Source organism: Stegostoma tigrinum, chromosome 4, assembly GCF_030684315.1.
Source record: "Stegostoma tigrinum isolate sSteTig4 chromosome 4, sSteTig4.hap1, whole genome shotgun sequence".
NCBI classification, from domain to species: domain Eukaryota; kingdom Metazoa; phylum Chordata; class Chondrichthyes; order Orectolobiformes; family Stegostomatidae; genus Stegostoma; species Stegostoma tigrinum.
Genome location: NC_081357.1, coordinates 40165574 through 40191388, shown reverse-complemented (window position 1 = coordinate 40191388; position 25815 = coordinate 40165574). Strand labels below are relative to the sequence as shown.

Here is a 25815-nt window from a genome sequence, read left to right as displayed (position 1 = left end):
CTGTTAACTCACTTGATCGAAAAGATCCCGTAACACTTTTCAAGGATGAGCAAGGATATTCTAGTCTGACATTTATGCCTCAGCAATGTCATTTGGGAAAACTCAGATTATCTAGTGAGTATTATATTGTTGTTTGTGAAAGTTTGGTGTGCATATGTTGGCTGCCACATTTCCTACAGTATAATCATAAATTTACTCAATCACATTCTTGTTAGATATTAAAAGCTTTGTGTGGTGAAATCATTTGCCAGAACTGCACACCATATTCTGTGGCCTAATCAGTATCATTACCAATTCAACTCCACTATTTTGTCTTTATTCCCCCAAGCATAAAATCCAGAATTCCATTTATCTTTCTACTCAAGTGCCTCTCTGGGGGTGGGGAAATGTGCCTCTACCTCTGGATTTCTCTGTTTGTCATTTTGTCAGTAGTTTACCTTTTCAGTGTTTTGGGATGTATGCCATTTAGGCCTTAAATTTTCTATTAGGTTTTTAACATTACATTTTTCAACACTAAATGTGCCTGTTCTCCACATTAAACTGCAGTTTCCTTGTAGTCGTACTTCACCACGATCTGCGAACACTGGCACAAATTACTTATTTATGCAATTCTACCTTTTTTAATGTTTTATTTTAACTTAGATTGGCTTAATAAATAAATTAGTGTTCTTTTATTTTATTTAGAAGAACAAGGAAAGTTAACTGTGTGTGTCTTGTCACAGCATGTAAACAGTAGAACATTTATTTATTGCTAAGTATATCTGTTTTAAAATAAGCAGAACCATTCCAATGAAAAATCATTGGATTCAAACCGCCAACTCTGTTTTTCTCTCTGCAGATGTGACCAGATCTGCTGAGTTTCTCTGGCACTTTGTTTTTATTTCAGAACCCCAGCATCCGCAGTATTTTGCTATTTTTAATTGTTACTGTCAGATGAGTAGTAGAAACGGAGGGACCCATTCTACCCCTAGTCATCTGATCATCACAAAAGTGAAATGGTATATATCTGCATACGACCTGAAATCATTAGTGTTTGTGTAAACAGAAAAGTCTTTTCTTTGATCTTTATTTAGCTGTTGTCGTCATCTGGGTAGTTAAAAATATAACATTTAATTAGACCTTAGCTGGAGTACTATGTACAGCTCTGGTGACTGAACTATAGTAAGGATGTGAGTGCACTAGAGAGAATGCAGAAGAGCTTCATCAGGATGTTCCCTAGGCTGGAATAACTTCGCTGTGAAGATAGAACAGATAGGCTGGAGTATTCTGTTTACAGCAGAAAAAGCAGAGGGGTATTTGATTGAAATATGCAAAATTCTGAGGACCATAGATGGGGTGGATAAGGAGAAACTTCTCCCATTAGCAGAAGGACCAGTAACCCACAGTTTTATGGTAAAGAGTAACAGGGGATTTTGCAAAAAGGTTTGTTTACTGAGTGTTTCGGGTTTAAGGACCTCACTGCCTGAAAAGGTGATAGAGGCAGGAACCCTCAAAACATTTAAGAACTATTTAGATGAGCATTTATAAAGCAAAGCATTCAAGCTTACGGGCCAAGTGTTGAAAAATGGGGTTAGAGTAGGCTGATGTTTGACCTGCACAGACATGATGGGACGTAATTTTTATAACTCTAAAAAATTTTAAGACTCTATCCCTAAATGGTCCTATACTTATTTTGAATGTCATTGTGTTTATTGACTCCTAATGAAAGCCCATTATTTCCTTTAAGGTTGGTTGCCATTTTCTTTTATGCTCTTAGTTTTTCCATTCATTCTCACTGTGGCAAACTTATGTATAATTGTCATTGTTTTCTTCTGTTTGTATTCCCAGTATTTATACTGTGCGTCATTTTTATTGTAGTTTTGCTCATACCTTTATCTGTTGAATTACTGGTTTTAGGTACGCCTTGTGTCATTTTAAATATCTCCCAATACGTGACTTCTTTATTCTGAAACAACTACTAGTCAATTTTTTTTCTGATGAAGGGTCTAGGCCTGAAACGTCAGCTTTTGTGCTCCTAAGATGCTGCTTGGCCTTCTGTGTTCATCCAGCTTCACATTTTGTTACTAGCCAATTAAATTGGGCCATTGCCACCTCTATATCACTAAAATTAGCTTATTTAAGTTGATGTGTTTTGCTTGGACAGCAATTTATCTATCTCTTCCTCTGAACACATGTTTGGTCCAAGGAAGAACTGATGATTTTTTGGTGAAGACTTTGATCCAAATCCTGGAATTGTTAAAAAATGATCTGTTGACAATGGAATTTAGCACAAATTAGCTTTTTGTTTCAGAATGTTGTGGATAGATTTTTTTTTTAGCATGTTATTGCTTACTTTAGAAAGTTGTGGATTGCCTCAGCTGCTGTGATGGAAATTCATACAACTGTCAAATTGTTACCAGACTTTTCAGAGCAGGTTTGTTGTTTTTTAAATTAAATGTTGCTGGCTGGGCCAGCAATTATTGCCCGCTCCTTGAAGTCATTGAGCAAGTAATCATAAGCTGCCACCTTGAGCTGCTGCAGTTCCTGTGCTGTAGGTTGATCCATAAGGCCTTAAGGAGGGAGTTTCAAGATTTTGACCCAGCAACAGTGAAGGAAAAACAAAATATTTCCAAGTCAGGCTGGTGAGTGGCTTAGAGGGGAACTTTTATGTAGTGGTGTTCCCAAGTATCTTGCCCTGGGTGGTTGTGGTTGTGGGTTTGAGTACTGCTGTCTAAGGAGCATTGGTAAATTTCAGTAGTGCATTTTGTGGAAAGTGCACACTGCTGCTACTCAGCGCAACTGGCTGGATTGAATGTTGTAGATGTGATGCCAATCAAGCAACTGCTTATCCTGGATCCTTAAGTGTTGTTGGTGCTGCATTCTTCCAGGCAAGTGGAGCATATTCCATCACACCTGATTTGTGCTTTGTAGATGGTAGGCAGGATGAGACAAGGAGTGAGTTACTGACTGCAAGATCTTCAGCCTCTGAACCGTTGTTGTAGCCACGTTGCAGTTCAGTTTTGAGTCAATGATAACCCTGCAGGATGTTAATTGTAAGGAAATCAATGATTGAAATGTCATTGAATATCAAGGGTGATGATTAGATTCTCTCTTAATGGATTTGACATTGCCTGGCACTGTGTGGTGCAGATGTCCATGAACTGCTTCAATATCTGATAAGTAGTGAATGGCACTAAACATTGTGCAATCATCAGCGACATGTTGTTGACGAGTTTTGAGAAGATTTGTAGCTCAGGTTGAGGTTCTGGATGTGAGTTTGCTCGCTGAGCTGGAAGGTTAGTTTTCAGACGTTTCGTCACCATTCTAGGTAACATCATCAGTGAGCCTCCGACGAAGCGCTGGTGTTATCCCGCTTGTTGTTGAACGTAGGTTGGCTTGAAGCCACCTCAGTAAGCTGAAAGCTCAGGAAAATCCTTGATGAAGAGAGGTGTAATAAGAATTATGCTGAGCTACACAGCATGCAAGAAATAAAAATTCTGATCTTTGTGCTTGTTGTTTGTCCTTTTTTGATTTCAACATTAAAAGTACTGCAAATACTGCAACTATTGCTGCTGTCCGTCATGTCACATTATTTCCTAGATGTTCACCTGTATTCAATCCACTTACTTGCACCAGCTTCAGTATTCAGATCTAACGCTTCATGTTACCTTGTATATGTCTCATTCTAATTATGGAAATGTCCTTTTGACATATTCCAAGAAAATCCTTTTCCATTTTACTAGGAAAGATATTGTGAAACATGAACGGGTTCAGAAAAGATTTACAAGAATGTTACCAGGGTTAGAAGGTTTGAGTTATAGTGAGAGGCTGAATAAGCTGAGGCTGTTTTCCTTGGATGTAAGTTTGCTCGCTGAGCTGGAAGGTTAGTTTTCAGACGTTTCGTCACCATTCTAAGTAACATCATCAGTGAGCCTCCGACGAAGCGCTGGTGTCATGTCCCGCTTTCTATTTATCTGTTTAGGCTTCCTTGGGTTGGTGATGTCATTTTCTGCATTGGTGATGTCATTTCCTGTTCTTTTTCTCAGGGGATGGTAGATTGGCTCCAAAGCATTCCACCTGGAACTCCATCAATAAACACATTGATTTGGAGCCAATCTACCATCCCCTGAGAAAAAAAATAGGAAATGACATCACCAACACAGGAAATGACATCACCAACCCAAGGAAACCTAAACAGATAAATAGAAAGCGGGACATGACACCAGCGCTTCGTCGGAGGCTCACTGATGACGTTACCTACAATGGTGATGAAACGTCTGAAAACTAACCTTCCAGCTCAGCAAGCAAACTCTCATCCAGAACCTCAACCTGAGCTACAAATCTTCTCAAAACTCGCTCTCTTCCTTGGAACTTCAGAGGCTGAGAGATGACTGCATGGAGCTTATAAAATCATGAGGGCCATGGATAGGGTGAATAGCCAAGGTCTTTTCCCCTGGGTAAGGGGGCGTCCAAAACTAGAGAGCATAGATTTAAGGTGAGAGACAAAAGATTTAAAAGGGACCTAAGGGGTAACGTTTTCACGCAGAGGGTGGTGCATGTATTCAATGAGCTGCCTGAGAAGGTGGTTGAAGGCTGGTGCAGTTGCAGCATTTAAAAGGTATCTGATGTGTATATGAACAGGAAGGGTTTAGATGGATACGGGCCAAATGTTGGCAAATCGGACTAGATTAATTTGGGACATCTGGTCAGCATGGATGAGTTTTACTGAAAGGTCTGTCTCCATGCTGTACATCTCCATGACTTTATGACCATGCACTCCTGACTTGTAGAATAGTAAGCACAATACAATAATAATTTGTTTTACTGTATAGTATAATTACAGTTTAGAAACAAACCCCTCCTATTTCTTAATTCTAGCTAGACAGATTGTACAGTCTCTACTAAAAAAAAACTTAGAACTTTGGTTCTTGATCATGCCGTGAATGAAGAAAATCAAGGTGAGATCAAGTTTTCAGTTAATGCACAATTATTTTAATGAATGCCTCCAGCTGCCCAGCATTCTTTCCATCGCTGTCTTTTCCCTTAGCCTAACTGCTTTGTCATATATCTGTATAGCCTCGTCAGACTGGAGGTTCTTAAAGCTGTTTTATCCTTCACTGTGCTCATTTTTAGCTCTGGCTGTCTAAAATTTGTGTCAAGTGTGCCGCATTTCTTAATCTTTGAAGGACTTGCACTAAAATGCAAATTTGAATGTTAATTTTCTGGCAGCAGTGAATATAATGCTGGTATTTTCAGGTAGCAATATATACTCTTTGTCTGAAATATAATACTTTTGTCACATAAATTCATGAATAATTCTTCGTTTTAAAATTATGCGAGAATGAAGTTGAGTAGATCCCACCTTAAAACATGCAGTTTTAAAAATGTATTTGTATGATGCTAAGCCAGAAGTCATTTCTCACACTTTGAGAACCTGGTGATGAGCTGCCTGCTTAAACCATGCTATTCTTTAGGCTCTAGGGCCAGCCATAGTGCAAGCCAGGAGGGAATTTGTTCCAGTGACAGTGAAGAAATTGCAAAATAGATCCGAGTCAGAATGTGTGACTTGGGGGGAAATTTGCAGGTTTCCTTTCATCTGGTTCCCTTAACTTTCTAGATGGTAGAGATTTCATATTTGGAAAGTGCTGGTGGAGCGAGCAAGCGGTGAAGTGTGAGAGAGTGGTGATGTGCAGAGTGCCAGCTAATTGTCTTTGAGCTGCTTGTGCATTATTAAAGCCGCACTCATCCAGGCAACAGTGGACTATTCCACCAAACTCCTGACTTAAGCCTTGTGGACAGCTGGTGGGATGTCAGGAGATGTGTTACTCACTGTCGAATTCTTAGCATCTGACTTGCTGTTGTAGCAACAGATTTATCTGACTGGTCCAGTTTCTGGTCAGTGGTAACCCCAGGATATTGATAGTGGTAGATTCATTGGGTGTTATGTCATTCAATGTCAGGAAATGATGATAAGATTCCTTATTATTGTGGGCAGCTATTTGTCTAGTACAAATGTGACTTGCTGCTTATCAGCTCAAACCTGAATGTTATACAGGTCTTACAGCATATGAAAACAAGTTACTTGTGCCTGAGGATCATGAATGATGCTGAACATAGTGTGATCATCAGTGAACATCCCCACTTCTGACCCTATAATGGAGGAAAAGCCATTGATAAAGCAACTGAAGTTGTATGGGCCTTGGATACTACCATGTAGATCTCCTGCAGTAGTTCCTTTGAACTGAGATGATTTTATCTGTAGAAAGAATTACAGTGCATTCCATGTACTCCCACAGTCTCTGTTTCAGCATTTTTATTTTCTGGCATTGTGTTAGCAGCATAGGTCTAATAATGGAAAAAATTTGTTTGCAATGTACATTCAGTTGAAATCGTAATTAAGTGAGCAAAAAGGTTAATGAGTATCATTTTTCTGGGTTTATTACTTCTATCTTTTCCTTCATTTGATTCAATTACTTATTGCCATCGCCTAAGTGGAGTGTGAAAAAATAATCAGTCGTGTTTAAATTGTATTCCTGCTGATAAAATTACAGTGCTAAGACCACTCCATCCATTTTTTGAGATTTCAGAAATGTATTTATGAGGGGTGAAACATTAGGATAATGATTGCAGCACCCAACATAGCCTGAAAGTCTCAGTTATTACTTTGCTGCTCTGAGTGTGAGTCATGGATACAGGCAAAGTGTGTTAGAAAATGGATGAGCTATTCAACATAAATAAATCTGCAAGTAACTGTTGCAACTGCTTCTCATGTCATTGCAGTCTTTCATGTAAGGCTGTAATTCCTTGAATTCCTAATAATGACTCATGTCTGCTCAATTATCGAATGTAAGCTTGTTTATGACCTAGATGCAGTTGGTAAGTTATTTGCTATTTTATTTGTCTGAAAATTTTTGGTTAGACAGTTAATATTTCCTCCTGCTTTCTTCAAAATGGAGCATGGTAATTTAAAATAATTACATTTTTGATGGTATTACTGTTAAACCACATTTTTCATCAAAATTATAATCACCACTGCTTAAATAAAAACACCAATTAACTCATAGAACATTACAGCACAGTACAGGCCCTTCGGCCCTCGATGTTGTGCCGACCTGTCATACCGATCTCAAGCCCATCTAACCTACACTATTCTATGTATGCCCATATGCTTATCCAATGACAACTTAAATGTACCTAAAGTTGGCAAATCTACTACTGTTGCAGGCAAAGTGTTCCATTCCCTTACTACTCTGAGTAAAGAAACTACCTCTGACATCTGTCCTATATCTTTCACCCCTCAATTTAAAGCTATGCCCCCTCGTGCTCACCGTCACCATCCTAGGAAAAAGGCTCTCCCTATCAACCCTATCTAACCCTCTGATTATTTTATATGTTTCAATAAGTCACCTCTCAACCTTCTTCTCTCTAATGAAAACAGCCTCAAGTCCCTCAACCTTTCCTCATAAGACCTTCCCTCCATACCAGGCAACATCCTAGTAAATCTCCTCTGCACCCTTTCCAAAGCTTCCACATCCTTATAATGCGTTGACCAGAACTGTAGGCAATACTCCAAGTGCGGCCGCACCAGAGTTTTGTACAGCTTCACCATAACCTCTTGGTTCCGGAACTCGATCCCTCTGTTAATAAAAGCTAAAACACGGTATGCCTTCTTAACAGCCCTGTCAACCTGGATGGCAACTTTCAAGGATCTGTGTACATGGACACTGAGATCTCTCTGCTCATCTACACTACCAAGAATCTTACCATTAGCCCAGTACTTTGCATTCTGGTTACTCCAACCAAAGTGCATCACCTCACAATTGTCCACATTAAACTCCATTTGCCACCTCTCAGCCCAGCTCTGCAGCTTATCTATGTGTCTCTGCAACCTACCGCATCCTTCATCACTGTCCACAACTCCACCGACCTTAGTGTCGTCTGCATATTTACTAACCCATCCTTCTACGCCCTCATCCACGTCATTTATAAAAACTCCATTATTAGTGGTGGATCTCCTTTTGAATTAACTTGTTTTGTATGTCTGTCTTTTAAAATCTGGCTGAACTTAGTCCATTGTAGCTGTATTATCGACAGTGCAAAACAGCCAAGAATTCAGTACATATTAGCATTGGGTTGACAATCTTACAGGTTAATTGGAGTGAAAAATGTTATAGTGTGGGGTCAGTGATTGTTTTGAGGTTGGAGACAAGGGTGCATTGTTTCACCAGATCAGAGGGAGCATTTCTCTGATTTTTAAATTCATTCATGAAATGTATCATTGGTGAGGCTAGCATTTGTTTCTATCTCCTAATTGACCTTGTGAGGTGAGCCATTTTCTTGAACTGCTGCTATTCTTATGATGTGGTTATGTCCCAGAGGTGCCAGAAAAAGTGTTCAGGATTTTGACCAAGCTTTAGACCAGCAGTTGTTGCACATTCCTAATTGCCTTTGGGAATGTGGTGGTGTGCAACCTTCTTAAACTACTGCAGTCCTTGGTATTTAGAGTGCTGTTAGGGAGGAAGTTGCAGGATTTTAACACAGCAGCAATGAAGGAATGAACATATATTTCCAATGGGTGATCTGAGTCTTGGAGAGGATCTTGCAAATCGTCGTGTTCCCATGCACCTGCTGCCTATATCTTTCTGGGTGGCAGACATCACTGGTTAGGAAGGTGAGATTGAACATGCTTCAGTGAGTTGCTGCAGTACATCTTGTAGGAGAAATGCTCTGCTAGCATTGTTACAGTGCTGCACAGTCTGAAGGCTTGCAGCCTCCAATGCTTGATAATAATTCCTGGCCTCACCGCTAATTTCCACCTTTGGAGAATTGTAAGAATAAACCTGACTTCAGAGTGTTTGTAGATGATACCAGGCAACTGAAGCGCGAGTGTGGTTGGGTCTTTTCTTGGAGTTAGTTATTTTTCAAGAAATTATGGACCAAATAGTACAACCAAAGGCTAGCCAATGCTGCCTTATTTTTCTGCATTATTGAAGACATTGTGGTTGTTGTTGGATATTGTAGAATTGATCTACTTCTGGCCTCATGATGCCAGAAAGGTCTTTGACATTGAGGCTGAGGAATGTTGCTATGTGGATTCTATCCTGAAGAACTTCTATGACAATGACTCGACCTGTGAAAATTGGCCTTCAATAATTTCAACCAAATTCATTTGTGCCAAATATAATCCTAATGATTTGAGAGGTTTCCACTTAACCCCCATCCTTACTTTGATCTTGTTTTGCTAGATTCCTCCTTGCCTTAGTCAAGTACTGCTTTGATGTTCAAGGCAGCCACGTTCACGTTTTCTCTGACATTCAGAACATACTTGTGTTTGCATTTGATGAGGCCTTGAGCTAAGCATTTTGAGCAGAACCCAAACATCCATAAAAAGCTGTCGGTATTGCAAAGGTTGCTTTCCCTTCCATCGTTAGACTAATGACTGGGAAGGGGCAAGTGGCTATGTTTTGTAGGTTTCAGAGAACCACCCAGAAGGCTGAATACATTTTCCATGCAACTTATTTCCATGCTTTCAATCCTAGCTGTGTAAAAGATTAAAAAAAAATTGAAATCCACAAACACCAAAATGAATGTGAAATTTGATTTACAATTAAGTAGTGCTTATTTTTCTGCACTTTGTAATGCATTTTTTGCCTTTGATGCTATAGAATGTTGTAATTTAATAAACAAATTATTAACTGTAATCCTAGCGTTATATTTATTTTTTAGCTTTTATTTTGCCATTGGAGCAGTTTTGTTGCAGTAAGTGTAAAGCTGTGAATCCTGTGATTCACTATCCTGGTGGTTCCATCCTCATTGCTTAAATCTGCTTTGTCTGACTTTACACCAAATTAAAGTACCTAGTTTGTATTGATGTAATGCCAGAAATAGTGAAGCTGCATCTTAAATTGCAAATAAATCAGCGAATGCTTAAAAATAAATCACATCCATGCATTAAAGGGAAAAGAAGTGCATACCTGGCAAAGCGAAGAGTTCAGTTTCCTCTTTTATTGTTGTGATGACAAAGCCAACAAATGGGCAAATACAGATAGGAATTCATTTTCTGTTAAAATGCCTTTCACTTCTGTGGGTACCATTACAGTACAGTGCAGCTCCAACCAGCCAGCCATATATGTTTGACAAGTTGATCATAGGCTTGTGAAACTGTGTATCTGTATAAGCAGAAAGACCAGTGTTTTTGGAAAAGCTCAGCAGGTCTGGCAGCATCTGTGAAGAAAACATCAGGCTTAACGTTTCAGGCCCAGGTTCTGAGGAAGGGTCACCAGACCCGAAACGTTAACTCTGATGTTTTCTTCAAAGATGCTGCCAGACCTGCTGAGCTTTTCCAGCAACTTCAGTTTTTGATCCTGATTTTACAGCATCTGCAGTTCTTTTGGTTTTTATTCAGACAAATGTTTCTATCTGAAATGGTAACTGAAGATACTGGCATTTCAGAAACTGCTTTGCTTAATTATGCTCTTGTGAATGTACATTTTATGTGTGGTTCATTTTTCTGTCTGCTAGTGCACTTTTTATGGACTAGCAAGGAAGCTAAAATAATTATGATTTTTAAATTATTCACAAATCTTTTAAGTGACAGCAAGCGTACATCCTTATCATTGCTTCAAACGAAATTGTTGCAGATACCCAACTTATTCATACATATGGTTGCAAGACTGTAGTGATACTTTAAAGAATTCAAATCTCACTGTAATTGCCATCTTCTTTTTCCAGCTGTTTGTGGCAGTATCAATAATCCAGTTACAAAGGAATTCCTGTTTGAGTTCATTGAACGGAGTCAGATGCAATCCCAAAGAGAGCCAAGGAAAAGGTCTCTGGATATGGACTCTGAACTAATGCCGCCGCCACCTCCAAAGCGACCAAATCATGCTTTGTAAGCATCAGATTTGTAAACATTGCATCTCTGTAAAAGGTTTCAAATACACTGTAATTACTTTACAGGTCTGTATAAATTGTTATCAAAGCTATTCTCTTTACGGATTTGGTAGAAGGGGAATAGTTTAAGGTTGCCTTCAGTATCATTAAAATTTTCTCTCTAATTTCAACAGACTGTAAAATGTAAAGAAACACTCATTAGGAAGGTTTTTTTAAAATTCATTTTCATCACATGTACAGATTTCCTTATTTCAAAATGTGTTTTTGGACTCTTGTTATTGCAGTACCACCTTTAATCCCTATTTTATATTTGTAAAAGACTACAAATATATTAAATATTTCTTCTATGGAGAAAATCATAGTTTTTCATTGTTTTTTCACATTCTAGATAAGTTGAATCAAAGCAGTCTCGGCAGTGGAGCTGTTATGCTCATTATCATTTCGGCAATCTGTTCTTGGTATAAGATGGTGACTAAATTATCACACAGTTTTCTGGTTTTTATTTTTAAATTTAATGTACTTGATAGTTTTAGTGAACTATGCAGGCCACAAAATTAAAAATCATATTCGTTAGGTTTATTTTGTACACGAGAACGTTGGAAATGAACTAACTCTCTGTTCATTGATAAAGATTTTCTCTCTACCTTTCTTCCCCCCCTCCACACCAGCTGCACCACCATGTATTTGCTTTGATTTCATAAAGCTGGGGTCATCATCTAAGCGCTCCCTGCACTCCACTTCCCATGCTGGCTAAGCTTCATGTTTTCTCTTTTAAACTATAGGGGATTTGATGTAAGCAATTGCTATAAGTAAAGTATGGGACCTTCTATCTGCTTGTAATAGATTGTTTTGGATTATGTAATTTTAGAAGAATTTTGCACCATTTTTGTTTATTAATTAAAAATATAAATGTTTTGATGTTGTTTATAAGGCTGCTAATTTTATTACAACTGTAGTGTTTTAACACCTGTCTACCAGACTGCATAGACTGTGACAGCACTGTATCCAAAAGGCACACACTTGAAGCAGTATGCATTTTTGAAACTACCCTGCAACTGTTCTATTAATTATCTTAAAAGTGTTTTAAATCATTGAAATTTTCAGGGATATAAAAATAAATCAATGTACTTAAGGGAGTACTATGTTCCAACGAATTAGAATCTTTTTATGGCTGTGTTGAACCCTGCAAAATAAAACTGTAGAGGCATGTTTAAAAAATAATTTGAAAATACTGTCCATGATTTTTCTGAATTTCACTTCGTCAATGAAATATCCTAAGATGTGATCTTGTAGCCCAGGTATGTTATGATGTCTTAAGCTATCTGAGCTCTTCTAAAAATGATAGGTAAGACACAGATTTGGTAACTCTATCCTTATTTCTGACATACTCTTTTGCAGGGATGTGTGGAGCAGAAGAAAGTGGGGTGGGATGTGACTTCCACATGTGGAAATCCCAAGCTCAGCAAAGCCGTTTAAACACTCTGCTGAGTTTTAACAAACACTATATTTGCAGAAGCCTTATTTCATAGTACGGAAGTTATAAATCTTTAGAGAAGCTGTCAATGTTGTTGAAGGGTAGGTAATGTTTGCAGAAGAATGAGGCTGTTAAGTTATTTAAAATATTGCAAATATATTTGCCCAAGTTAATGAGAATTGACAAAATATGTCTTAGCTATTTCAGTACTGATTGTTGATATAACACTAAGTACTGTTATTATAATGTTCATATTGCTTGGCTGCTTTGCACAATCCGTTATTATCATGGTGTACATTTGTTCACAATTTGATTGATAGTTCATAGAGGTTATGTAAGAATCAGCTGCCTTCACTGGGTTATAATGCAAGTTTACTGTTTTGATAAGGAATTAAATATTTGAAATTTAAGTGTTTTGAATGGACTTTGTTGCATGGCGTTCTTTTTTAAATCTAGTGAACATGTCATAGATGATTAGAACCTATTCTTATTTCCACTCAACAAGGCTCCCCAGTGTCTTCCTGGTGGATAGTGGTTCAGTTGATATGGAATATGTCAGCTTAAAGGGTGATGAATGGAGGAGAACTATGAGTTGGCACTAAGCTGACATTGATAAATTGAGATTGATAAATCAGAGATTGATAAATTCTTGCTCTTGCAAGGAATTAAGGGATACGGGGAAAGTGCAGGTAAGTGGAGTTGAAATGCCCATCAGCCATGATTAAATGTCAGAGTGAATTTGATGGGCCGAATGGCCTTCCTTCCACTCCTATGTCTTATGGACATAAGAACCATAGTTATGGAATGGGTGGAGATAGGACATTGATATGAAGCCTATTGACGTGTATGCGGGGGCAATAAGGAATGTAAGGACAAAGGCTCTGAGGGGCAGTTGGGTTGAGGACAGCAAGGGTTGTAATGTAAGGCACAGAGATGGAATGAGAGGAGTGAGGGCTAAAGGATGTAATGTTTAAGAAAGCAAAGTACCAGAGTACTGAGAACAAGGCTTTTGAACAATCTGCCACAGCATTCGGGAACTCCTGTGACCCCTCCAATCAGCATCTCAAGATAATGAGCTGACTTCATCACATACTGGCCCTGCTCACTACCTGCCACCCACCTGATAAAAAAAATCAAATCAAAAGTAGAGACTGAGAAGTTTCTCAGCTCCCACACCTCAAAAATCCAGATGTGTTTTACATTCAGTTTTTGCAAGCTTTGGATTCTTTCTTTCTTCAGAATTTGTTGTAGAATGAGCATGGTGTAGTCACACTTCTGTCTTTCTGAGAGGAGAAACAATGAAAGTGCTTCCACAACATGAAGTCCTTCGTTAAGGGTTAATTTTTCAACTGTTGGTTGAGTTTTTGTGTCAACCTAGGTGGGCAGTAAGGAAACGAATCTGTCTTTCCAGTTAATCTCATTTCTGTTCAGTTTTTTTGCTCAGTATGCAAACATTTATGTTTGTAATTGTATTTATTTTAATTATTTGTTCTTGGGGAATGCCAAGGCTTACATTTATTGACAATCCCCAAGTGCCCTTAAGTAGGTGCTGGTGTTGCCCAGTCTCCCCCCTCTGTGGACTATTTGAAGTTAATGTGGAGAAGATACTCTGTGATATTAGGAGGGTGTTCTCTATTTTAATCCTGCAATGACAAGGAAATAATGATATCGGACCAAAGAAGAACTATGAAAGAAGCTAGGCATTTTAGCGTTCATATGCATTGCTGCCCTAATATATGCATATAAGTGGCAAAGTATTTGTACGGTGCTACTGACGAAGCCTTTGTCATATTGCCAGATATTGCACACTGCTTTCATGAAGGGGAGGCCATACTTAACCAATTTATTGGAATCCCCTGAAGGAGTAATATGTGCCGTGGAGCCTATAGATGTACTGTAGTTGGATTTCCAGAAGGCATTTCACAACCTACCACATTAAAAGTTCTTGTACAAAACTAAAGCTCATGCTGTAAGTGTAGCATACTAGCATGGAAAGAGGATTGGTGGTTGGTAGAAAATAGACAGCATACATAAATGATAAATGGGTTGTGATGTGTAGGGTTCCCAAGAGGTCTGTGCTAGCCCCTCAATCTCTTACAATTTTTAAACGTGATTTGAATGAGGGGTTCTGAGGAAGGGTCACTGGACCCGAAACATTAACTCTGTTTTCTCCTTCACAGATACTCAAGACCTGCTGAGCTTTTCCAGCAACTTTGTTTTTGGGACTTGAATGAGGGGATCAGGGCATGGTCATGTAAATTTGCAGATGACACAAAGCAGGAAAGTATAGTGTGAAATGAACATAAGGAGGATGCAGACAGATTTGTTAGGTTGAGTGAGTGGGCAAAAATCTGGCAGATGTGGGAAAATATGAAGTTGCTCATTTTGACAAGAAAAAGATACAAAGCAGGATATTACTTTAACAGAGAACCACTGCAGAAATCCAAGGTGCAGTGGGACCTGGATGTTTTTGCGTACATGAATTACAAAAAAATTAGTATTCAGCTACAGCCATTATTAATAAGGCTCGTGGGATATCGCCTCTGTTATGAGAGGAATTGAATATAAAAGTAAAGATGTTATGCTTCAACTTTACAGGGTATTGGTGAGATCCCATCTCGAAAACTTGTGCAGTTTTGGTCTCTATTTAACAAAGGATGTAAATATGTTGAAAGCAGTTCAGATTAGGTTTACTAGTTTGACACTTTGAATGAGCGGTTTGTCTTTGGAGGAAAGATTGGACAGGCTGAGCTGGTTACCACTGGAGTTTAGATAAGCAAGGGGTGATTTGATTGAGAGACATAGAAGCCTGACTGGCCTTGACAAGGTGAACATGGGAAGGATATAGGTGAGTCCGGAATTCAGGGACAATATTTTAAAATTAGGGATTACCCTCTTAAGACAGAGATGCAGAGGAAACTTTTCTCTGAGAGTTGTGCAATTTGGAACTCTGCCTCAGAAGATGATGGAAGCAGTGTTATTGAATACATTTAAGGTGGAGGTAGACTCTTGTTAAGCTGTGGAAACAAAGGTTATTGAGAATAGAGGAGAATACGGAATTCAAAACATAAACACATCAGCCTCAATCTAATTGAATGCTAAAGCGGGCTTGAAGGACACTAGGCCATCTTACATCCCTGATATGTATGTTCACCATAGCCATTATATGCAGTGCCAGTTATTTATGTCTGTTAATGGGTTACAAACAGCCAGGTTGCTTTGTCAGTATGGTGTTCAGTTTATTGAATTTAGTTGCAGCTGCAGTTGTTCAATCAAGTGGAGAGTATTTCATCACGCTCCTGATCTGTTCCCTGCAGTTGGTGAGGTACTTACCACGAAATATTCAGCTTCTACCCTGTTTGGAACTGCAGGACTTAATCAGCTGATCCATGTTGAATTTCTGATCAGACATGATCCCCAGGAAATTCATGATCAGGGCTTTGCAGGTGCAATGCTATATAATGTCACAATATGTGATAGTAAGAACTGCTGGTGCTGGAGTCAGAAATGACACAGCGTGGAGCTGGAGGAACACAGCAAGCCAGACAGTTTCAGAGGACCAGGAAAGCTGACGCTTTGGGTCAGGACCCTTCTTCAGAAATAGGGCCCTATTTCTGAGAAAGGGTCCCAAACTGAAACATCAGCTTTTCTGGTCCTCTGATGCTGCTTGGCCTGCTGTGTTCCTCCAGCTCCACACTAATATATCTAATGTCATAATACATTGTGGATGGCCTGTACATGTTTCTTGTTGTTTATCATCCTAAGGCTGAATGTTGCCCAAGTCATATTTGCATGCAAGCAAAGACTCTTTCCCAATCTGAGGAATTCCAAATGGAGCTCAAGACTACAACGATTGGTGAACATTCTAATGTTATATTGAAGGGAAGGTCATTAATGAGGCATTTGAAGATGATTGGGCCTTGGACACTAACTTCAGTTAGGGGAGAAATTTTTCCCAAGCCGCCTCAATGTCAGACTTTCAGTGGCTCCTTATTGTCACAATGCATTAAATCTTCCACTGTTGTATGGAATTGCCACTGTCACCCTCCAAAATAATATCTTAGTGTTAGACAGGGCACAACATTTTTTAAAATCCAATGTAAAACAGTTTTATAGGTTTTTAAAACAAATCAAAACTATTGTTCCCTGAACTTGCATTGATGTACATTGGAACATTATAGGCCAGTGATGCTATTTCTTTTCAGAAATAAAACAAAGTTTGCATGTAAACTCACGCATGGGTAATAAAGCATTTAGCATGAATTACTAAGTGTCAAAATCTTTCTAAACAGTAGTATTTTAGCGAGCATTTGACTAAATGTGGCGTTTAAGGATCCCTGGCAAAACATGGACTGCTGTGAATCAGGGCGAGAACAATCCACTGGTTGGAATCATACCTGTCACAAAGGACGATGATTGTGGTTAGTAAAAGCAAAATACTGCAAGTGCTAGAAATCTGCAGAAAGTGCTGGAGAAACTCAGGTTTGGCACCATAGTGAGAGAGAAACAGCGTGAACGTTTTGAATCTTAATAACTGTTTCTCAGAATCCTGAAGTTCTGCATGAGCCATAGCAGATTCTAAATGTTAACTCTGGTTTTCTGTTTGCAGACCAAATGTTTATGATTATTGGAAGTTAATTTTCTCAGCTGCATAGGGATGCCACAAATGGCATCAGTAACAGCCTTAATGCATTTATGAATGGTCAGCTGGGGATTCCGATTCCGGTTTCCATTGCGTCCTTGGAATCCTGTTGATGACCACCCATTCCTTCAGGTCTCCAGTCTTGCTGCAGAAACTGGCATAGCTCTGTGACAATGTCCCAGAACATCCTCAGACTGCGCCAACACCAGTTCAGAGGAAGGGTCACTGGACCCGAAACGTTAATTCTGATTTCTCTCCGCAGGTGCTGCCAGACCTGCAGAGCTTTTCCAGCAGTTTGTTTTTGTGTCAACACTGTGCTTTGCTCATTCGAAGGAAATTGTATAGAGGACAAGAGCCTCTGGCCATTCTATGCCTCCTGTGTATCCTGAGAGTACTTGTAACTGCAAACTCTTCTTGTGCAGAAGGATTGGCATCCATTGGTAGTTGCTGCTCATCTTGGGCTTGCTGGTGCATCTGTTCCTTTTCCATTTCCCTACATCTTTTTTGCATCATAACAACAGCTGTAGCCGGATCCATCAGTCATGTTTGCAATAACCTTCTGTGGGGAATATCAGAAATAGAACTGTTCTTCAGTGATGTGAGTAGTCAGTATTCACTCATGACAGCGTTGTATACTTCTCCATGCAATAAGGCATGAAGTTCTCCAACTGGTGACAGAATAGCTGCATGGACCTTCGAAGTGAATGTTATTCCGATGAACATACAATCTCCTGCTGTCTTTGCATCATGGTGGTAAGTGCTGCATGAGTACGGAGATCTTGTGCAGCCATCCCACATCACCCACGAAAGGCAACAATGCATGTAAGAACTCATTGTATTACATTTACAGTTCTGTGTTCCTGTGTAGTCAGTGCAATCTTGACAACACAAACAGAAGTTGCTGCAAAAGCTCAGCAGGTCTGGCAGCATCTGTGAAGAAAAAAAAATCAGAGTTAACATTTTGGGTCCAGTGACCTTTCCTCAGAACAGAGATCTTGTGTTGTCTTTGTGTTTTGGGGCCCACCGGTCTGATTTTTAAGGTTGCTTGTGATTCCTTTGACTCCACAGAGATGACTATTTTCATTCTGCGAGTTGCGACACTGCATATCTTTCACATGCATGGAGAAAGACATGGAAGATAGGGACCTTGGAGTAATAAATTTTGAAGTCTTGAAAACAGTCCACATGACAGAAGAGGAGGTGCTGGAGGTCTTAAAAAGCAGAAAGGTAAATAAGTCTCCAGGATCTGATCAAGTGTATATCAGGACATTGTGGGAAACTGGGAAGAAATTTCAGGGCTCCTACAGTGATATATGTATCATCTACAGCCATGAGTGAGGTGCTGAAAGGCTGGAGAATGGCTAATGTTCTGCCTTTATTTAAGAAAAGCTGCAAGGAGAAGCCTGGCAATAACAGACCAGTGAATTTGACATTAGTGGTAAGCTGTTGGAGGAGAGACAGGATATTTGGAGGCAAGGACTGATGACTTTGTGCATGGGAAATCCTGCCTCACATTTGAGTTTTCAAGCATGTTACCATAAGATAGATGAGGGTAGAGTAGTAGACATTGTCTATATGTACTTTAGCAAGGCCATTGATAAGGTTCGGCATGTTAGACTGGCTAATAAAGTTAGATCACATGGGTTTCCAGGAGAACTTGCCAATTGGATATGAAATTGGCTAGACCGTAGGAGACAGGGTGTTGATGGAGGATTTTTCCAACTGGAGGCCTGAGTGGCGGTGATCTGCAGGGATTGGTTTTAAGTCCACAGTTGTTTGCCATTTAAATAAATGGTTTGGATGAGAATATAGTCAGTATGTTTGCAAATGACATCAAAATTGTTGTTAAAGTAGACTGTGAAGAAGGTTACCTAAGAGTACAAAGGCATCTTGATCAGTTGGGCCCACGGTCCGAGATGTGGCAAATGGAATTTATCTTGGATAAATGCATGGTGTTGCATTTCGGTAAGATGAACAAGGGCAGGTCTTACGCAGTTAATGGTAACACCTTGGGGAGTGGTGTCAAAGAGTTTGGATAGGCTTAGACTTCCTTTCACTGGACTGTAGGAGGTTAAGGACTGACCTTTTGGTGGTTTAGAAAATTGAGGGGCATAAATAAGTTGAGTAACAAAAGTCTTTTCCCTAAGATGAGTGAGTTCAAAACTAGAGGGCATAATTTTAAGGTGAGGGGAGAAAGATTTAAAAGGGACCTGGGGGGGGCGATTTTTTTTTCATGCAGAGGCCCATTTGTTTGTGGAATGAACTGCCAGAGGAAGTGGTAGATACATGTACAGTTACAGCACCTAAAAGACATTTGGACAGGTACATAAATAGGAAAGGTTTAAAGGATATGGGCCAAACACAAGCAAATGGGACAAGTTTAGTTTGAGAAACGTGGTTGGCATGGACGAGTTCGGCTGAAGGATCTGTTTCTGTGCAATGCGACCCTATAGTAACTGTATTCTGTAAATGCATGGTTGATGCTATAAGCCCCTTCAAGGGCTTCACTTAGAAGTGGATCTCGTGTTTTGGCCAAGAAATAGAAACTGACTCTGCCCTGTCCAGGTGAAGTTGCTGGCATTTTCCATTTATAAGCTGCATTTAGAATTTAAGTTCTCGGAACAGGAGTAGACAATTCAGCCTCTTGAGCCTGCTCCAATTTTTAACACGTTCATGGCTGAACTTATCTTGGTCTCATCTCCACTTTCCTGCCTGCTCTCCATAACCCTTCAAACGATTACTAATTAAATCTAACCTCCTCAATTTTATTCAGTGTCCTGGCATTCTCTGCAGTCTGGGGGAGTGAATTCCACAGATTCATAATCTTTTGTGAGAAGTAATTCCTCCTCATGTCTTTGAAATCTGCTACTGTCTTATCCTAAAATTATGATCTCTCGCCCTGGGTTACTTCACAAGGAGAAGAATCTGTTCTACGTCTACTTTGACAATTTCCTTTAATTTCTTCAACACGGTTAGTTTTTTTTTATTCACTCTTGTACCAAAATTTATTGCCCCTCTCTAGCTGCTGTTGAGAAGGTGGTGGTGAACTTCTTAAACCACTGCAGTTCTCTCATTCTTCTAAGCTATCGAGAGTAGAGGTCTGAACTGCTCAATCTCTCTTCAGAAGACAAACCCCTCAACTCTGGAATCAATGTGGTGAACCTCCTCTGAGCTACCTCTAATGCATCTAAATCCCTGTTCAAGTTAAGGGACCAAAATTATATGCAGTACTCCAGAGACTGTCTCCTTAATGCCTTATACAGTTGCAGCAACACTTCCCTACTTTTGTAGTATTGCTTTAGCGAAAATTCCATTGGCCGGCATTGTTATCTGTGACTCATGCATGAGGACCTCCAGATCCCTCTGAAATGAAGCTCTCTAAATTTTCTGACCATTTAGGTAAATTTTGTCTTTCTGTATTTCCAACCAAACTGGATAACCTCTTATTTAACTAGGTTCAACTCCACCTGCCAAGCTTTGACCCATTCACCTAACCCGATTCAGTTGTAATTTTCTTATTTTCCTGATAGCATCTATTTTAGTGCCATCTGCAAATTTGGCAGTAGTCCTTCCTATCCCTGCATCCAAGATATTACTATAGATTGTAAATAGTTGAGGTCCAAGGACGGAACGGTGTGGCACCTCTCTAGTTACATCTTGCCTACCAGCAAAAATGATCCATTCATCACTCTAAGATGACAAGCTGCACCTCCATTTCCCACCTACTAACCTCATCCCGCCTCCTTGACCTGTCCGCCGTCCCCGGACTGACCTATGCCCTCCCCACCTATAATCTCCTCTCCACCCATCTTCTCCTCTATCCATCTTCGGTCTGCCTCCCCCCTCTCCCTATTTATTTCAGAATCCTCTCCCCATCCCCCCCTGCCTCTCTGATGAAGGGTCTAGGCCCAAAATGTCAGCTTTTGTGCTCCTGAGATGCTGCTTGGCCTGCTGTGTTCATCCAGCTTCACACTTTGTTATCTTGGATTCTCTAGCATCTGCAGTTTCCATTATCTCTGATCACATTTATCACTGTCTGCTTTCTGTTGATTAACCAGTCTACTGTCCAAATTAAATGTTACCCTTAACCCCATGTGATCTTACCTTTGTGTGTTAACACACAGTGTGGTAACTTACCAAAAGCTGCCTTAAGTCCAAATCTACTGCATCTGTGTGATTCCCATTATCCACTTTGCTAGTTACATCGTGGAAGAACTGGAGCAAATTAGTCAAATAAGGTTTACCCTTCATAAAATAATGATGATTCTCATGGATCATGATTTGACTTTCCAAATCTCCTGTTATTGCATCCTTCATAATGGATTTTAACAATTTCCCAATAGCAGATGCTAAACTAACTGATCTACAGTTTCCTACATTCTGTCTCCTTCCCTTTTCAAACAAGGATGTTATATTAACATTTTTCCAATCCCCTGCAACCTTGCCAGCATCCAGAGAATTTTGGAATATATATAACTAATGATTCTAGTATCGCTGCGCAAATTTATAGGATGTAAGCCATCAGGCCCTGAGAACTTGTCTGATTTCAATCCCAATAAGCTGCGCTGTAATTTGTCCCCAGTGATTGTTTTATATTCCTCTTTTTCTGTAATCTGCATTGCTTGTTATTATTGAGTTGGTATTGAGTGTCATGCAACGTGAAAACTGAGACAAACTTTTGATGTAATGTCTGTGCTATTTGTGTTTTCCATCTTCCTAGGGACCCACATTCACTTTAGCTATTCTCTTCCCTTTTATATCCTTATAGAAGCTTCTGCTAACCATTTTTATATTTTGCGCTGGTTTTCTTTCATAATTTACTTTTGCTCTTTTTATTAAATTTTTAATAATCCTTTGCTGTTCTTTGAAGTTTCCCTACTTTCCAGCACGCCACCAGCCTTTACAATATTACAAAGTGTGTGTGTGTGAGTTTTTACTCTTCTATTATCTTTAATGTCTTTGCTGAGCCATGGATGTTTTCCCCGTCTTAAAATCTTTCTTCCTGTCTAACATATTCCAGTTGTAAGGAATAGAATCTCTCCTTAAACATCTGCCATGTCCATCAACTGTCCTAACTTTTAGTCTTCCTGTGCAGCCCAGTAGGGCCAAATCTCCTTACGCCAGTGGAATTACTGTTGTTTAACTCCAGAATGCTGGTGTGTGGAAGGCAGGAAAGCGGAATGGAGGCCAGGATGAGATCAGCCATGAATGTATTGAAGATTGGAGCAGGCTCATGACGCTGAATAGTCTACTACTGCTCCTAGATATTATATTCTAAATGCAACTTACAAATGGAGAATGTCAGCGACTATACCTAGACAGCGCAGAGTCAGTTTCTATTTCTTGACCAAAACATTTCTGAGTAAATGGAGGCCCTTCAAGGGGCAATAGAATCTGCCATACATCTGCAGAATTCAGTTGTTACCCAGGGGACTGAGTTCCACAAATTCATGACCCTTTTGTGAGAAGTAATTCCTCCTCATCTCTTTGAAATCTGGGGCTACTCCCTTATCCTAAAATTACGATCTCGTTCTAGGTTACCTCACAAGGAGAAGAATCTGTTCTATGTCAATTTCTTCTTCAACACGATTAGTTCTTTTTTATTCACACTTTGGGTTTCTCTCCCTTGAACTGAATTTGACATTCTTGCATGTTCTGATCACTCTTCCTGACAGGATCCTTTACCATGAGACTATTAATTCATCCCATCTCATTACACAATACCAAATCCAGAATAGCCTGCACCTGGGTTAATTCCACAACATATTTCTGTAAGAAACAGACTCTAACACATTCAATGAACTCTCCCTTGGCTATCTTTTGATTAATCTTATCTATGTACATAATGAAAATAACCCATGAATTCGGAATCAATAGATCATGGAAGGCGACACAAGTTACATGGGCACTATGAGTCACAGGCTCAGGCTGGTCATCAAGCTCCCCCCATTGAACCTCCATTTCCTTTTCTGTGTGGATCTCCCTGGACAGCCCATCACCACTGTTCTTCCACACGTTCCTGCCACCTGGAGTTATGACCCCAATTTTCATCTTTTCTACAAGCCCCTGTCATTGAGTCCCCACACTTTGTTGCTATGACAGTATCCCCTGATAACCTCCTCGCCCCACTTCTCCAGGACTGACAGTGGCCCACCCCCACTGGACAGTCCTAATTTATGGGTGACTGGACCCTGACCACCCTGTATGAAGATCACTGACAATTCACAAATTGCCTGACTGCTTGCACTGGACCGACTGGAGGCCCAATCACCAACTAGAGTGAAACAGAGTAGTCCACAATCTTACCCTGACTGCCCCAAATGAATGACTGATGTGTCAAAACCCCTCGTCTGTGAGTGGTTGCTGCCTTAAACTGACTGCGCTAGGACTCCTAACTGCCAGCAGCCCTCTTTGTCTTAAAGTGCAAAAAGATAAGACAAAACAAGATGCTGTGAGCATCGAGGAAGGTGCAAAATAAGTATAAGCTAAGAGAGCGAGCAAGTAGCCCTGAGATGCATCCTAATCTATTCTATGGGTGATTGCACTGGCACTCATGGACTAAGTATCTACGCATCTGCATTCTGAGAAGCACCACTGGGCTCCAAAGCACCAAAATGCAGATATGTTCTGTAAGTGAATCAGGGATTTGATATGATGAAGCAGTGAGGCTGATGTGTGGCAGATGACAACGTCCAAAGAGGTGGGTGCGTGTAGCCAGTGTCCACATGGCATATTCTGAGATGTTTGTGCCAGGTGCCCACCATCAAAGCCTAGAGGAGCAAGCAGTGTCTTGGAATCACCAGATACCTACTCAATAATCTATGCCGGATATCTTGATTTATTTCTATCCAGCAAGCCTGGAAATGGAAAGCTGCATGTGAAAAGCTGAGATGAAATTTGGTCATGAATAATGAATGATTGATTGATTATACATACAAATAGGTTTCTCATGACTCAGGAGCAAAAAGCTCAATGTTCAGGACTTGGTTAAATAATGTGACTTTTTAATCTCAACAGCAGGATGAGGTTCACTGGACATTCACCCAATTTGTTGTTCAATGGCTGGGGAGATTCCACCCAAGAATTCTACATAACTATCCAGTTTGTTAGAATGCTTGGAGGCATTGAAAATGGGCCCAGTAAAGAAGTAGCCCCCTTTTCATGTCAGTAAATTAGTAATCGGAAACAAAGATCATTCAGTTCTTAAAGACGAGTGATATTCTGCCATCACTTACGTATTAGCTTAAGAGCAGCTGATCAATTCACCTGGCACCTTTTGGCTTCAATCTTCTTTAACCTTACCTAATTTCTCAGCTGAAGATGAAATATTATTGAAGAGAACAATCTTAGTCTTTTCCCAGACCTCTGCTAGTTCATTACCATGCTTCTGATCATGAATTATCACCCAGTGGGGCATCCAGATTATGGTGTATTCTTCTCAGAGAAAATACTTGTCAATCTGACGGATGTTGCAGTTTTTGACTCGTTTGCGGACTCCCGAAAAGTCCTTTGAAGCAGGCAGCTTTATTGCAATTGAGGAAGGCTATGTTCCTGCACGCAGGTGCAAATAAGTTGAAGAATTTTCTGCGGGATTTGAGGTAAGGCTCTGAGAAATAAAATAGTTTTATGTCCTTTTTATTTTGCAGGACCACTTCCAGTTGAGAAGCAATGGAGTAGATGAGTGATTGAGTGAGCGTTGCCAGGCGGAATTTGGAGCATTGGAGGAGAAGAAAACGTTTCCATGAAATTATGAGCAGTTAGGTGAGGAATAGTGTATTTGTGAACCTAGTGCCGAAGAGAGAGAGTACTGCGTTGAAATCAGAAAAATGCTTGGTGGACATCAAATATAAGAACGTGACTGTTGGGACAATATTTGCCAAATGATTGTCTGGTTGCTCTGTTTAAAAATCAATATGAGACTTAGATTGTTAATCTTGGGGGGTGTGGGGGGAGAAAAAAAACAAAAATTTATGAAGTACAGGTTTATTTAAAATTAACCAGAATGTACCAATTTTAATAAAAAGAATTTGAATGTTTTGTGTAGTCCCTATTTCTGGAACCCTTCTTTTACCTCTGGACTAAGTGTAAAAGCTGTTTCAACAATACTAATCCAATTTGGGATGTAATACACTTTGTGGAAGGAGTTGATAGCAAATAAGTTTGAAGTACCAAAATTGAATTCTTTGGAGGGAATAATAGAATATTTGGAGAACTATCAGTTATGTAATTACTTATTTTATCTGTATAAGTTGCCACGAGGTTAGGTGACATAGTTTATATGCTGTGGCCTTTAAGAGCAATAACATGCGGAGGGGTTCGTTGACCAATTTAGACTGTGAGATAAGTATTTAATGATGTTGTCATTGTTGTATACTGAGGATATAGGCTCACGTCGTCAGGTTCCATCTCCATTTCTGGTATAGATTTGTGACATTTTGTTTTGTACATGAAGATTGATGTTTTAGAGTGCTAGGTTTTCTCAGGTAGTTATTAATTCCTTCAAAATGTCCGAACCTGCATACAAATCTGTTCTTTACTTGATTCTCTATTCTGCTGGAATTGGAACAGTTACTGTTTAAAATAATCACTTGTTGTATTAGATGGGAAATGCAGTCGTGTTCTCAATGCTGCACCCTCTGTTTGGAGAAACAATGGCCCGGACTTTCTAACAGCCAAATAATGGTTTCTGAGGTGTAGGTGGGAATTGCGTGTGGGAACCCTGCAGAATCCCCATCATGCCAGATTCCAAAGGAATAGCCCAGCATATTGAAGATTCTTCTGGGTGATTCCCCTGTGTCTGGAACCCTCTGAAAGTACCTATTAAAAT

General features: G+C 39.8%; 1 protein-coding gene across 4 annotated transcripts in view; it reads left to right on the top strand.

Moving 5' to 3' along the window:
- The window catches only part of rngtt (RNA guanylyltransferase and 5'-phosphatase), a 376302-nt gene extending 351342 nt beyond the window's left edge, over positions 1–24960 (top strand). The window contains exons 15-17 of one of the 4 annotated variants that reach the window (XR_009445676.1): positions 10711–10870; positions 18057–18215; positions 24635–24960. Coding sequence is in view for 2 of the 4 variants with exons in the window: in XM_048531773.2 (XP_048387730.1) it covers positions 10711–10870; positions 12271–12307 (197 nt within the window). In the remaining 2 variants the exon portion in view is untranslated. Of the gene's footprint in view, positions 1–10710; positions 10871–12270; positions 12746–18056; positions 18216–24634 lie in introns of those variants that run through there. The other 3 variants (XR_007247610.2, XM_048531774.2, XM_048531773.2) reach the window with 3 other exon arrangements.
- The last annotated feature ends 855 nt before the right edge of the window (positions 24961–25815 follow it).